General features: G+C 52.6%; 1 protein-coding gene across 1 annotated transcript; it reads left to right on the top strand.

The window, feature by feature from the left end:
- Positions 1 to 2502: 2502 nt before the first annotated feature.
- Ckm (creatine kinase, M-type) lies at positions 2503 to 14075 on the top strand. Its single transcript, XM_004873173.3, has 8 exons — positions 2503 to 2556; positions 4753 to 4966; positions 5920 to 6074; positions 6786 to 6918; positions 10519 to 10690; positions 12292 to 12415; positions 12825 to 13014; positions 13595 to 14075. The coding sequence occupies exons 2-8, from the start codon at positions 4774 to 4776 to the stop codon at positions 13771 to 13773; spliced, it is 1146 nt and encodes a 381-aa protein (XP_004873230.1). The 5' UTR covers positions 2503 to 2556; positions 4753 to 4773; the 3' UTR covers positions 13774 to 14075.
- The last annotated feature ends 1816 nt before the right edge of the window (positions 14076 to 15891 follow it).

Below are 15891 nucleotides of genomic sequence, written 5' to 3'. Positions count from 1 at the left end.
CTGCTCATACTCTTCGGTAGCTCTCATCAAAGTGGAGTGAACTGAAATTCCTTCCACAGCTCTTGAGGCTTCAGATCTCTTCCTGTCCCCCTCTAGTCCCCTCTTCTTCCTCACACTCTCCCTTTGGCAGCATCTGCCCCCACCCTGGCCTCTTGCCTGGCCAAAGATGAGCCAAACCACTCCTACCTCAGGGCCTTTGCACCTGCTATTCCCCTGGTCCCCATATGACTGGTGCCTTCCTTTTCTGCAGATCTCTGCTCGAATGTCACCTATCCTGAGAGGACTGCACTGACCTCCCCAGCTGTACCACCACATTCTATTACTTCCTTCCTTTTCCTTCAGAGTCTTTATTGGAACCTCACCTCCACCATGGGGACATGGCTGTGTTCTGTCGTGTTCCCAGGAAGTGCTCAACAAATAGATGCTTCTAGCCCACTTCCTCTTTGCCCACTGGGCCTCAGCTTCTCTAACCCTGAAGGAGGCCTTTGCTAATCTGACCTTGCTGGGAAGGGACAGGTGGGTGCAGACCAGGAACTGGGTCCCAAGGGGTTTTTATACATTTTAATTTTAATTTATTTTTTTATGCTGGGCATGGTGGCACACACTTGTAATCCCAACATGTGGGAGGATGAGGTAGGAGGATCGCTACGAGTTGGAGGCCAGCATGAATTATATCGTGAGACCCTGACTCTAAATAAATATTTTTAAATTTTTTTGCAATACTGGAGTTTGAACCCAGGGCCTTTGCACTGAGCTGCATTCCTAGCCCTATTTTTAAATTTTGAGACAGGGTCTTGCTAATTTACTTAGTTGCCCAGGCTGGGCATGAACTTGTGGTCCTCCTGCTTCAGCCTCCCAGAGTGCTGGGATCCCAGGCGTGCGTCGCCACACTGGGCTCCCACAGACATTTTTATTTCTTTATTTTCAGAATGGTTCTGCCGTTTGAACTGCAGTTTTGACCTTTTTTTTCCATTAAGTTTATCGGTACATTTTAGGTATACAATAAAGTTACATTCGTCATTGGGATCTTGTACCTGTACATGATGTATCTTGGTTATTTTTCCCCATTCCCCCGGCTTCCCTTCAACCCCTCCACCCCTTCCTATTTACAAAGGCTTTGTTTCCATTTTTTTTCCTTCTCTCATATTTTTTCCTTTCCCTTCTTTCCTTTTCCCTCCTGCTCCCACTTCCCCTGCTCCTCCAGACCTTTTCTTCCCATTTCACATTATCAATTGGACATTTTGATCCTTATTTACACTTTTAGTTTCTCACACCAGAGAAACTGTTCGATATTCACACAGGCCCCGTAGACATTTTTAAAGCACTCCTTCCTGCCCCTGGTCCCGGACCAGGGTTCTGAGGGAGCGGAGAAGATGCCCCCTCTCCCTACGCCACTCCTCGCCTGCCTGGGGGGACCAGGACCATGGTAGGGAGATGCCCGGAAGCACGGCAACCCCGGGAGCAGGAGTAAGCGAGGAGCGACCCCCAGTTCTGCAGAGCCCCTTCCTTGGCCTCTAGGTCCTGTCACAGCAGGGGCCCCATGGGCTCCTCTTATGCCCAGCCTGCTCCAGGCCTGTCCACCCCAGCCTCGCAGTGCCCAGCCCACCTATCCCTGGGGCTGGGAGCGGCCACTGGCCCCAGGCTGCCCTTGTAAGGAGCCAAGGCCTGGGGACACCCGAGACACCCGGTTATAATTAACTTGGACGTGTGGCGACACCCCCAACACCTGCTGCCCGTGCCCCCAACCCCGCACTCGGGTCTCTGCCTGCTCTCAGCAGAGGAGACAGCGAAGCGTGCTCTAAAAATAGCTCCTTGCCAGCTGGCCCAAGCCCTCCTTGTCCATCTCCATGTGACACCAGCGAGAGTGGAGGGGAAGGCGACCACCACCTCCAACTGCAGCCTTGAGCCTGAATGTCTCCATCTCAGCCCAGACTCAGTTTCCCCCTAACTGTCCACCAAGGAAGGGGCACCCCAGGTCACAGGCTGCTGGGCTTGGCTGCCCTGGGTTCCGACATTGGCTTTGGTTGCTGCCCTCCCTGTGGCCGAGTGGCAGGTGACAAAGTCACACGGCCTCTCTGGGCCCCCACCCCAGTTCCCTCGAGATCACTCCTAAGCTGGGCCAGGGACGAGTTCCTGGGGTCAAGGCTGTTGGGGGCTGACGGAGGGTGCTCAGGAAGAGGCTGGTGGCAGCAGCAGACCCAGGGGACAGGGGAGGGTGGCTTCTACGTGCCTGGGACATCCGCAGCCCTGTCCTGTGTTCCAGGCGGGGGGCCAGCTGTGACCGCCAGCCCGACTCAGCACTTGGTCAGGGGACCAGCCCCTGGGGCGGCCCATACAAGGCCATGGGGCTGGGCGTGAGGCATGCCTGGGTCCAGGGTGGGCACGGTGCCCAGGCAATGAGGTTCAGCTGCCCTCTGGGCCCCCTCCCTGTGGACAGCCCCTTCCAGCCAATGGCACAGCCCAGGCCCCCCAATATAAGGCTGGGCTGCAGGCCCTTCCTCTGGGTCAGCGTCAACCTCCAGGATACAGACAGCCCCTTCAGCACAGCCCAGCCAGGTACTACCTGGGGTCTGCGGATCCAGAGGCGTCCACAGCCGGGGTCCCCATGGGTGCCAGGGGCTGGCATGGCACTGGGAGGGCCTGCGTGCTGCCCTGCCTCTTGCACACTGAGCACTTGGTATTGGGCAGGGGCGTCTCTCGGGGAGTCCCTGACCCCTGAGCTGGCCCCATTCCCACTGTGACCTGATATTTTACAGCACAAGTGGGGGGAGGTGTGCAATCCTGGAGACAAAGAGGTCTTGACAGCTGGCAACGTCGCCTCCTGCAGGCGGTGGGCGTCACCGGAGCTGGGTGCCACAATGGTGGGAGGCCTCACCTGTTGGGGGCTGCAGCTGTTGGGGGTCTTTGTGTTTGTGATCCCATGGATCTCTGTTGTGTCCCTGTGACCTTGTGTCTGACCTTTCACTCTCATCTGAGGGCCTCCACCTCTGTGTCCCCGAGCTTTGGGGTGTGACTGTGTGACTCAGTTTACAGTGTGGTCTGGAGAGTCCGGGTTGAGGTGGGTGTATTGCTCTGGGGCTCTTTCTGCTTGTGTCTCTCTGGGGGTCACTTGCTTAGCCTCAGTGCCCTCCTGTGGGGTTGTCCCTGGCAGGGATGGGGTGGAACGCCCTCTGAAGGGAGGGGTCCAGGATGGAAGCCCAGGATGTCCTTGACCCCCGAGGCCTGGGTGTGTGTCCTGGCCACCCCGGCCCACCTGTCCCCCTGCTGACTTGGTGCAAGCTGAGCCCAGATTGGGAGGTGGGGTGGCGACCAGGGCCAGGGGAGGGCAGCAAGAGTCTGCCAGGCTCTAAAAATAGCCCTCCTGGATGCAGCTGGGCAGGTCTAGGCAGGTCCCTCTCCTCCTGCCCCTACCATACCCTTTCCTCAGATCACCCTGGTCTCGATTTCCCTCCCACCATCCCACCCGCTTCCCTTCCCTGGAGCTGGGCAGGGATGTCCACCCCCTTTCTGCTGGAAGGCCCTTCTTTCTGGATCAGGTGAATAAAAGTAGTTATAATAGCCAGGCATTAATCCCTTGTAATTACACACCTGTAATCCCAGCTACTCAGGAGTCTGAGGCAGGAAGAGTGCCATCTGGAGGCCAGCCTGGACAACTTAGTAAGACCCTGTCTCATGAAGAGAGAGAAAAAAATTATAAGAGCTGAGGGTGTAGTTCAGTGTTCCCTGGGTTCAAAGCCCAGTACTGCAAAAAAGAACAAAGAAAAATAGTAAGAGCAACAAGAGCAGCCACCAGGGGGCGCTGGATTCATGCCAGGACCAGTTCTTGGGCAGCCTCATGCCCAAGCTCAGAGACCTTCCCACAACCTCAAGGGGAAAGCTGGGTTCAGAGGAAACAAACAGAGGTCCAGAGAGGCCCAGCGACAGGCTTGGCGTCACACAGCAGGGAAATGGCATAGGTGGGATTTGAACCCTGCTCAGCTGAGCTTTTGTTCCCTGAAGAGTTGGCAGCCAGCAGAGACACTGGCCCCCTGCTGGAACCTTCATGGAGAGTGGGTTCCTTCTCTGCTCCCTCGCTCACTCCCAGCCACACCTCCCCTTCCCTTCCCAGGGACCTGGGAAACAGTGACACCAATAATGCTGGCCGGACAGAAGAAGGCCTGTGGGAGCCAGGCTGGTGGCCAGGGCGTCACCTCCAGCAACTCATTTAACCCTTTCAACACTCCCAGGAGGCCAATGGTGGCTCCCCATTTTACAGATGCATAAACCTCACAGAGAGGCTCAGTGACTTGCCCAAGGACACACAGCGAGTTATAGGAATAGAGCTGGGACTAAAACTCGGGTGGTCAGATTCCTAAACCTACACTCTTTTTTGTTTTGGTCTGGTTTGGTTTTTCGAGACAGGGTCTCAGGCTGTAGTCCAGGCTGGCTTTAAACTCATTCTGTAGCCCAGGCTGACTGTGAACCTGCGATCCTCCTGCCTGAGCCTCCGGAGTGCTGGGGTTACGGGTGGGAACCTCCATACCCAGCTGCAGAATCTCCCTCTTATCCACGTCCCAATACTTCTCTGGCACAAGGGTTTCTCCTCATGACCCAGTTGGAGAAACTGAGTTCCCAGCTTCCTGGCAAGACACAGGGGCTCAGAGAGGAGACCCCTTTTGCTCCAAGGGCCATGGCCTGCCGGACCCCCAAACCTCGCTGGGATCTCTGCCCCTCTCTGCCCGCCCTGAGTGACCCTGCGCTGCTCCCCTCCAGATCCCCCGTGCCACTGCAGCCATGCCATTCGGCAACACCCACAACAAGTTCAAGCTGAACTACAAGCCAGAGGAGGAGTACCCCGACCTCAGCAAGCACAACAACCACATGGCCAAGGTGCTGACAGCTGACCTCTACAAGAAGCTTCGCGACAAGGAGACTCCATCTGGCTTCACCCTGGATGACATCATCCAGACAGGCGTGGACAACCCGGGTAAGTCAGGCCCCAGTGGCCTTCGGGGCCATTCTGACCCCAGGGGCCTCAGGCTTCGGTCTGTACAATGGGGATGATGAGGGCTTGGGACATGGGCACCACCCCATAAACGCACATGGTTATATGTGAGACCACTTGGGAAGCCACTGAGCCTCAGTTTCCTCATCTGAAAAATGGGTACCGGTGTGGAAACATTGGAGCCACGCAGCCCAGGGCTCGGGGCTGAGCCTGGCAGCAAGGTATGTGCAATCCCTGATGCCAGGAACACCACCAGCCTGAGGGACTTTCTCAAAGGAGCCCTGGAGGATGGGACCAGAATCTAGACTCCCTCAGAGGAGACTCAGCCTATAGCCAGAAGGGCCCCTCTCTCCTGGCCCCTGCTCCCCCTGCTGGCGGATAAGGAGGTCTTTTTTTTTTTTTTCAATATTTATTTTTGGTACTGGAATTGAACCCAGAGCCTTCACACTGAGCTACATCCCAAGCCCTTTTTAAAATTTTCATTTCTGGGGCCGGGGATTTAGCTCAGTGGTTCCGGCGCCTGCCTTATAAGTGCAAGGTCCCAAGTTCAATCCCCGGTACCAAAAAATAAAAATAAAAAAATAAAATTTTCAGTTTGAAACAAGGTCTCGAAGAGTCACTTAGTTGCTCAGACTGGGCTTGAACTTGATATCCTTCTGCCTCAGCCTCCCAGAATGCTGGGATTACAGGCATGTATCATCAGGCCCAGTTTCTGTATTTTCATTTTTTTGGCTGTACTGGGGTTGGGACCCAGGCCCGCACAAATGCCAGGCAAGTGCTCACCACAGAGCCACACCCCAGCCTGTAAGGGGGTCTTTCAAAACACACACACACACACACACACACACACACACACACACGGCTGATCCGCCCGCTGAGAGCCTGGGGCTGCCTTCCCCCAGCGCAAGACCTCTGACCTCAGCCTGCACCCCCAGGTCACCCCTTCATCATGACCGTGGGCTGCGTAGCTGGCGACGAGGAGTCCTACACCGTGTTCAAGGACCTCTTCGATCCCATCATCCAGGATCGGCACGGGGGCTACAAGCCCACCGACAAGCACAAGACAGACCTCAACCACGAGAACCTCAAGGTCAGCAGCCCCCGGGGTGGGGCACAGAGATGGAGACACAGAGACAGGGAGGAGAGAGACGGGAAGAGTTCAAGGACAGAGAGACACAGGCGCAGATGAGGCGACCGAGACAGAGGACAGAAAAAGTGGTCACAAAAGCAGAATTAGGTGAGGAGAGACAGGGACAGGATGGGAAGGGTCAGAGATGGGAGAGAGACAGGGAGAGATGAAGAGAAACAGAAATGTGGAGGGGGCCAGGGATTTAGCTCAGTGGTTCTGGCGCTTGCCTCGAAAGCACAAGGTTCTGAGTTCAATCCCTGGTACTGGAAAAAAAAAAGAGAGAGAGAGAAATGGGGAGAGAAGAATGTGAAAGAGGCCTGGAGAAAAACAAACTAGGGTGAGCCAGGTATGGTGGCGCATCCCTATAATCTCAGCACTCAGGAGGCTGAGGCAGGAAGATCTCCACAGTTCCAGGCCAGCCTGGGCTATGTAATGAGTTCATGAACTACGTGGCCTTGATGTGCATATAGCTTGAACTACATGGTGAGAAGGTCTCAAAAAGCCAAAGTGGAGGAGGGACGGGATGAGTACCAGGTAGTGGGGCCAGGAAAGCTGGGGGCTTGAGAGGTGGCTGAGCGTCAGAGGGTGGGGATACCTGGGCTTTAGGGACGGGCAGCGGATTCACTGGGCGGCACTCCGAGGCTCCCCGACCCTGACGCATGCGCTCCCCAGGGCGGAGACGACCTGGACCCCAACTATGTGCTCAGCAGCCGCGTGCGCACCGGGCGCAGCATCAAGGGCTACACGCTTCCCCCGCACTGCTCCCGGGGTGAGCGCCGCGCTGTGGAGAAGCTGTCGGTGGAAGGTGAGTGCCTCCCCGCAGGGAGTGGGAGTCCCCTTTGCGCCCCGCTCCCCAAACACCTGCAGCCAGCGAGGGGCATCGTGGATGCCCGGTGAGCCACGGCCAGTGTGGGATACGAGGGTCCTGAGAAGTCCCGCAGGCATTCATTCAACAAACATCTTGGGATGGCCTGGCCCTAGGTGGGGAGCTGGGACTCCAAGATACACGAGGTGGACAAGCTGAGGAGTCTCAGAGCCCTGGGCCCGGTGAAAAGAAGAGAGGAAACCCACACCAAGAAATCAGCAGTTCCAAAGTGCCACAAAACCAAGAAAGCGGGCAGAGGAGCAGCTGCAGACCCTCCAGCTGCTGATTATGGGGGCAGCCAATGGGGGATCAGAGAGACCGAGGGAGCCCCGACAAGGTCCAGGGCGGGGCTGAGGAGCCCACGACCAGATGGGGGCAGAGTGGGTGTTCTGGAAGTAGAACCCCCAGGACCTGCAGGGAGTGCAGCGCTGGTAGGAATTTAACAGCTGCTCTCTTGGGGAGGAAAAATTCCAGACTCGCAGCGACTGCAAATTTTGGTGGCATAAATTCTGCTATGGCCAGTTTTAAGCTGTTGAGGTTACGCCACTAGACACAGGAAGAGGAGCTTGTCATTCTGTGGAATCCACCACACAGGTACAGGAGATGAGGAAAACTTTAATAATCACAAAATAATTGTAATAATAGATGTCACATCATATATAACATAGTATATTATATATTTGTCTTAATTATTTGTTTTTTTGCTGAGATAAAACATCCAACACCCAAAGTTAAAGGAGGAAAGGTTTATTTCAGGTCACAGTTTGTAGAGGTGTTAGTCTATAATTGGCTGGCTCCAAGGCAGGGTGGCATGGCAGAGGAGCATCAAACCAGAGAAACGGTTCATGGTGGGTAGAAGGAAGCAAAACAACAAAGCAGCAAAGAAGCAAATCTAAGCAACCTTAGCAGCTTCTTTTTGGCCCCTTTATATCTTATTGAAGCTATTGGAATTAGGGCAGATACCAAACCAATCAGTGGACTAGTTTAGTAATCACACACCCTTAATTCCAGTGTCACACATTCTAGATCCAGCCCACTCTGTAAAAGCCCTGCCTACAGGGGGACATCTAAACACAAGCCATAATATTCCACACCTGGCCCGCCAAAGACTCACATACATCTCTTTAGGTAAAAGGCATTTATTTTATCTTTTAAAGTTGCTAAAGTCTTAATAGTCTTAACATTGCTGAAAAGTCTGTCTAAAGTATCCTCTGAGATTTAAGGCAAACTCTTAGCTGCAAGTCCCTGTACAAATGAAAAGAAAGTTTAGTACTTTTAACATTTAATGGCATAAGACAGACATTATCATTTTAAAAGGTATAAATGGGAATATAAAGGAATGGGACCAAAGCAAGTCCAAAATCTAGCAGGGCAAACATTAAATCTTGTAGTTTTATGTCCAGCATCCCTAGCAATCTGTGGAAGGTTGTGGACTCCCAAGGGCTTGGGTGGCTCCACCCCTATGGCACTGCCAGTGATTGCAGCTCTTACAGCTTCTCTCTTGGGCTGGCTCTGCTCCTTCTTTGCTGTTTTTTTTTTTTTTTTTTGGTACTGGGGATTGAACTCCGGTCTTTGTGCTTGTGGGCCTGGCAGCAGAACCACTGAGCTAAATCCCCGGCCCTTTATGAACTAAATCTTGAGAAATAACTTTTCTAGGCCACCACCATTTTAGAACGTAGTTTTCTGGGGCTTTCTTTTTAAAGCAAAGTTTTTTACTTTTGCAATTTTGAGACTGTAAAGGGTGGAGTCTTGCTGGGTTTTGTGATGTCTTCAGGCCATCTTTTTTTATTGTCCTTTTTTTTAGCAATCAAGTTTTCTTCTCTTTTATCCTTGTTTTTGTTGTTGTTGTTGTTGTTTGTTTTTTGGTACCAGGGATTGAACTCAGGACCTTGCACTTGCGAGGCAGGTGCTGGAACACTGAGCTCAATCCCTGGCCCTCTTCTCTTTTATCTTTATAGTCTGCAGTTGTATTGATGCTTTTTGGGGGGGCAAACATAACATTTTAAATTATTTCATTGGGTTCTTTGCTCTTGATTTTTAACATAAATCTGGCTAAAAGCCCCCAACAGTAGCCATGCCACTGCCCCAACATAAGACTGTCTTTAAACTTTTTATGCAAGATTAATTAGTCTGCTGCCCTTAATCTCAGTTTCAGGCAAAGTCTCTGGACATGAGCAAAACGTAGGCAAACTTTTTCCCCAGGCATAACATACATATTCTGGAGCCTAACAGCCAATATAGTCCTTCTTTTCAGCAGAAACCTCTTTGAGCCTGGTCTTTACTGGAAGCATTTTTAGTAGCATTTTGGTCTTCTGAGCTCTGACTACAATCTCCCATCAAGCCTCAGGCATTCCAGGGCTGCTTTTTCAGCCAGCATCTCTGAACCTTTCTTAACTCTTCCCACAAGCCAATTCCAAAGGCTCCTAAACCACATGGTCAGGTACAGTCACAATAGTAACAACCCCACTTCTGGTACCAGATTCTGTCAGAGTTACTTTTTTGTTGTTGTTGCTGAGACAAAATACCCAACATTAATGTTCTGTTGAGTAACAATTTGTGGAAGTGTTAGTCTATAATTGGCCAGCTCCAAGGCAGGGTGGCATGGTAGACAGGCATCACAGAGGAGAAACAGTTCATGGTGGGTAGAAGGCAGCAAAGCAACAAAGTAGTGAAGAAGCAAGTCCGAGGGACCTTACTCTTTCTGCTTCTTTTATATTCTATCTAGCAACCAGCCTTAGGGCAGGTGCCAAACCAATCAGTGGACTAATTTAGTACTCACACCCTTGATCCTAATATCACACATTCTGGATCCAGCCACCTCTAAAAAGGCCCCACTTGTAACTACATAAAACTTTTAGAAAAATCTAAACACAAGTCATAACAGTATTATAATGTATGAAGTACATATAATGTATAAATATTACATAAATATTTATAATATATATGTACAAATCTATTCCAAATGCACATATTTAAAACATGAATATATACACAAATAACTGTCTATTTTATTCATTTATTTATTTTGTTGGTGTTGCTTTTTGGGACAGGGTCTCACTATGCAGTCTAGCCTGGCCTTGAACTCCCTGTATAGCCCAGGCTGCCCTCAAACTCATGGCGATCCTCCTGCTTCAGTTTCCCACATGCTGGCATTATAGGCTGTACCACTATGCCTGTCATAATGGTCTGTTTTAGAGTAGGTTTTACCAATGGTCTCCAGATTCCTGAGACCGATACTTCATCTTTTTTTTTTTTTTTTTTTTGGTACCGGGGATCGAACTCAGGTCCTTGCCTTTGTGCAGCAGGTGGTGAAACTGCTGAGCTAAATCCCCGGCTGATTCTGTGTCTTGCTAGCCAGTAGCAGAAACCAACACTGCTGCCTGTGGAGGACTGGATGGAAGGGCCTGCTCTTTGTTCCTGGGCCCAGCCAGGGAGGGATAGATTTGGGGTCAGGTGGCTTCAGGACATCCACGGGCCCAAGGCCTCCACAGCTCGGCTGAATTGGTGCTGGCTCTGACCACCCGTTGTGTGGTCCCTCAGCCCTTAACAGCCTGACGGGTGAGTTCAAGGGCAAGTACTACCCTCTGAAGAGCATGACCGAGCAGGAGCAGCAGCAGCTCATCGATGACCACTTCCTGTTCGACAAGCCCGTGTCCCCACTCTTGCTGGCCTCAGGCATGGCCCGAGACTGGCCCGACGCCCGTGGCATCTGGTGAGCCCTCGTTCCGTTTCCTTTCCCCCAGCATCTTCTAGTCCCCGTGACCCTCTGTCACAGTGGAGGTCACGATCTTCCCCTGCACCTTGCTCTCCTATGGTCTGTGTGTCATATTTTGGGAAACTTGGAACAGAGAAGTATAGTAAAGAATTTAGGAGAGGGCCAGGGATTTAGCTCAGCGGTGCTGTGCCTGCCTTGCAAGCACAAGGGCCTGAGTTCGATCCCTGGTACAAAAAAAAAAAAAAAGGAATTTAGGAGAAACAGACTCCCTGGGCTCCAAACCCATTTCTGTCACTTCCTGGTCATGTGAACACATGCTCTTGTGGTCTCATCTACTCTAGAGACTGAGGTGGAGGGGTTGCTTGTGCCCCAGAGTTTGAGACCATCCTGGGCAATGTGAGACCCTTCTCAAAGGGGGCAAAAAAACCCCCAAAACAAAACAAAACTATTCAATTGTGTGCCCTTGGGCAAGCTGCCCAGTTTCCCCATCTATAAGACAAGGATCACAATAATTCTTGGCTCTTGCAATTACCAGGATTAAATAATTTATGTAATAGATTTTTCTCCCCCAGTATTGGGGATTGAACCCATGAGCTTCCTACTAAGCTATATCTTCAGCCCTTTTTTATTATTTTTTATTTTGAGACAGGGTCTGGCTATGTAGTCCAGGTTGCCCTTGAACTCATAGTGACTCTCCTGCTTCAGCCTCCTGAGTGCTGGGATTACAGGCATATGCCTCTATGCCAGAAAACGTTTATTTTGAAAATGTTTATTTTGTTCTTTTAAAATTTTGAGACAGGGTCTCACCTACGTTTCTAAATTGCTCAAGCTGGGCTTGAACCTGTGATCTTTCTGCCTTAGCCTCCCAGAGAGCTGGAATTACAGGCCTGCACCACCACACACAGCTGCCTCTCGGTCTTTTTTTTTGGTACCAGGGATTGAACTCGGGACCTTGAGCTTGCAAGGCAGGCTGTAGAACCACTGAGCTAAATCCCCCGCCCGTCTTTTGGTCTTAATATTTTATTTTTTATTTTATTATTATTTTTTGGTGCCGGGGATCAAACTCAGAGCCTTGTGCTTTCGAGGCAGGCAGCGGAACCACTGAGCTAAATCCCCGGCCCATGGTCTTAATGTTTTATGATTCTAAGCCTGTTTCCCAGATGCTTGGATTTGGAGTATCACATATGGTCCTGAGATCAGATGTAGGATCACCCAGGCTCACCTACTCAGATTCCAAGCTCCTGGAGACCAGAGCCTGAGATTCCAGGAGTCTACAATTGTATTTTTTTTCAGTGCTGGGGATAGAACCCACTGCCTCCTGCATGCTAGGCAAGCGCCTACCACTGAGCGACATTCCAGCCCCAAGAGTCTGTAATGCTGTCCAGACTTAGTCCTTAAAAGCCTTCTGTCCCAGGCTTAGGGTTTGGGGGATGCAGGGCTGTAAGTCCGCGTGTTTCAGTTGATGTGACTGTTTGGAAACGGATCCACTCACCTCATGCCCCTCAGACCCGCCTCCCCCAGTGGGGCTGTGTTTGGGCCATGACAGGGAATGGCTCTCTGGGCACTGACTCCTTGGCTTTTTGCCGCCCCCACCCTAGGCACAATGATAACAAGAGCTTTCTGGTGTGGGTGAACGAGGAGGACCACCTCCGGGTCATCTCCATGGAGAAAGGGGGCAACATGAAGGAGGTTTTCCGCCGCTTCTGCGTGGGGCTGCAGAAGTTAAGTGTCTGCCTCACGCTACTGACCTCTCCTGCAGCATGAGCGCCCCACCCACTTCCAAAGTACACGCCCATTCCATGCAAGCCGCACCCCACCCCAACAAGCCTAGCCACTTCCCAAGGACCCGCCCTTCCTGTGCCAAGCCTAAGCCCCGCCCTTAGAATTGCTCCATTCCAAGGCCACGCCCCTAATATTGGCTCCATCCCTATGCCCGAGGCCGGCTTCTAAGAACTCGCCTCCGCGCCCTCAAGCCCCGGCCCCTCAGAATCCAGCCTCTGTCTTGGTCACAGGACCCTCCGCAGAACCTCCCTGTCCGCGCCCTCAGCTCCGCCCCTCCGTCCCCACCCATGTCCGCATGCCCCTCTGAACCCTTTGGGGGTGCGCTAACCCTTGGTCCCCCGCCCCTCAGATCGAGGAGATCTTTAAGAAAGCAGGCCACCCCTTCATGTGGAACGAGCACCTGGGCTACGTGCTCACCTGCCCGTCCAACCTGGGCACCGGGCTGCGTGGCGGCGTGCACGTGAAGCTGGCCAACCTCAGCAAGCACCCGAAGTTCGAGGAGATTCTCACCCGGCTGCGCCTGCAGAAGCGCGGCACAGGTTCGTCTGGGGCCGGCCCTTTGCATGATGGAAGGGCAGGTGGAACATCGCCTCGAGTGCTGGGGTCAGTAAGGGCTGCCCTTCTGTGAGCCTCAGTTTCTTCCTCTGTAAAATGGGCGTGAGCACCTCTATCTCATAGGAGTTAGTGTGATATCATCCCCTAAACTCCCTTGGAGGCTTAGTTTCCCCATCTGTAAGTAGGGTGTTGTCAGGATTTAACCTCTGGTAGCTATATTATATTGTTTTTCTTTTTGCGCGCGCGCGTGTGTGTGTGTGTGCGCGCGCGTGTGTGTGTTTTGAGACAGTCTCACTATGTAGTTCAGGCTGGCCTTGAACTCGCTGTGATCCTCCTGCCTCGGCCTCCTGAGAGTGCTGGGGTTAAGGCCTGCGCCACCACGTTTGCTATGTTTTCATGTTGGGTGGTTGAGGGGTGAAGTACCTACCATATCTAAGGCGGGACACGCGGGCCCCCGAGTAGACAGATATTACCCAGGCCCTGTGCCCTAACCCACTGGGGCAGGCACTACATACATGCGGCTGCTGCGGTGCTCCGGATCACGCCCCGTTCTCTACCCCGCAGGCGGCGTGGACACGGCTGCAGTGGGCGCGGTGTTCGACATCTCCAATGCCGATCGCCTGGGCTCGTCCGAAGTAGAACAGGTGCAGCTGGTGGTGGACGGTGTGAAGCTCATGGTGGAGATGGAGAAGAAGCTGGAGAAGGGCCAGTCCATCGACGACATGATCCCTGCCCAGAAATAGGCCGCAGCCTGGCTGCCGCCGCCCACGGGAAGACCTGGCCCTTCGGCCCTTGCCCTGCCCCCAGCCCGTAAAGTTCCCGGGCGCGCAGTCCGCCCTTTTGGAGTTCCTACACCGACCAGAGTTCCAGCCAATGGGCGCCAGCCTCTCGTTTCTGGCCAATGAAAAATCTCCCTCACACCCTCTGGTTTCCAGAGCCCCGCCCACCACAGGAGCTCGGGCTAATGAGGAGCGCCCCAGCAGATCTGGAGCTCTGTGGCTTCTCCACGCAAGACAATAAATCAATAAAAGCAACGGTGGCCTTTGCTGTGTGTGCGATAGTCGTTGAGGGAGGAGGAGGGGGTCTTTTGCTATTGGCCCCGGTGTCCTCGAAACGGTTTGTCCTTTCTAGGTGTGCGTTATCCCATCTCTAAAATGAGGTGAGGGCACAGACTAATCCCACAATAAGGCTGTGTGAAGAACCTGAGCCCTGACAGATATGGCCTGCTGTCACACAGCCAAGCCCGGGCCCTTTCTAACTTCAGCTCTCAGCCAATCTCAGATCTCACGCACACAGGCCGCGAAGGGGCAGAAGCAGGCCAAACGGAACATCTGAATCCGGCCACACATCTCAGCACATCCACTGCTATTATGCTTCTCACTGCTCTTCCTGTCCTTCTACCGCATCCTCTACAGCTGTCAGCCTTTTTTTTTTTTTTTTTTTTTTTTAAGACAAGGTCTTGCTCTGCAGTTCAGACTGGCCTTGAACTCACTATGGAGCCCAGGCTGGCCTCAAACTTGTGGTGATCCTCCTGTCTCAGCCTCCTGAGTGCTGAGATTACAGGCAAGTGCCACCCCACCTGGCTGCTGCCAGCCTTTTGAACTGCTCTTGCTTTGCTAAGGGCCCTGCCATGGGTCCCCACACTCCAAGTGTGGTCCTGTTATTCGCGATTCGCCAAGGTCACTCTAAAATGCATCAGCTGGAGCTCATCTTTCCAGTTCTTCGCCCTTATTGCTCTTTCACTCTGCAATTCCCACCTCAGCGACTGCTCCTGAGTATGGGGCTTGGGTCAGAGCAACCCTACACGGTGCAGGATGGGTCCTTTGGAAACTTGGTCCCAGGAAACAGGCAAAGGGAGCCGCGGCAGAGCAGCTAGGAATGAGAGGAGGTTGAGCAGTCAGGTGGTATCTGGACGCCTATTGGTTGCTGGGTGTGGCAATAACCTCCACTCAGCCAAACAGGCCAAGCCGTGCAGCGGTAAGGACATCGTGGGCTGGCCCAAAAAGAAACACAGGTTTCAGAAATGTAGGCCAGAGAAAGCAGAAGCCGAGGCCTCAGGAGCCTGACAAAGGCACTTTGTTCAAATCGTGGGACCCAGGTTAAGGCTCCTATCCAGGGATTTAGCTCAGTGGTTCTGCCTCCTGCCTTGCAAGCAGAAGGACCCGAGTTCGATCTTGGTACCAAAAAAAATCCCCAAAAACTCAATGCTGGTTAAGACTCTTTAGAGATCAAGAAGTCCATCTTCTTACACAGAGGGGAAACTGAGGTGCAGGGATGTCCCCCAAGAATTCTCAGGACCACTGAGATACCTAAAGGTCAGCTGGTGGAGGTGGCCCAAGCCTGTAATCCCAGCATTCCTGGAGTCTGAGGCAGGAGGCCAGCGAATTTGAGCCCAGCCCGAGGAACTCAGTGAGACCCTGTCTCAAAGTAAAACGATAAAAAGGGCTGAGGATGCAGCTCAGTGTGAAGACCCTGGGTTTGATCCTTAGTAATTTTATCCCCAATTGCAGGTCCCATTGCCAATCCTAGCCCTGCCCTCAGAGGGGAAGAGACAACACTCAAGTGGGGACAGTCTGAATTGTGAATCTGTCGGCGACCACATCCTGCCCATCCTGCCACATAAGCGGCTTAAATCCATCATAGATCCCACCCTGGAATCTCTCCTTTCTCCTGACGCATTGAGCACACAGGAAAACACCCTTCTGCTGGATGTGGTGGCGCATGCCTATCATCCCAGCACTCAGGAGGCTGAGGCAGGACTAGGCTGCAGCTCGAGTTCAAGGCCAGCCTGAAGTACAGAGACGTCTTCAGAAAAAAACAAAAACCAAAACCTTCTTGATCCTCCCTGCTCACAACCTTGC

The sequence above is a fragment of the Heterocephalus glaber genome, unplaced genomic scaffold, assembly GCF_053883595.1.
Source record: "Heterocephalus glaber isolate CG9 unplaced genomic scaffold, H.glaber_assembly_v1.0 deba00001744, whole genome shotgun sequence".
Taxonomy (NCBI): domain Eukaryota; kingdom Metazoa; phylum Chordata; class Mammalia; order Rodentia; family Bathyergidae; genus Heterocephalus; species Heterocephalus glaber.
The sequence above is the reverse complement of the archived record's forward strand: the minus strand, read 5'-3'. Positions and strand labels throughout refer to the sequence as shown.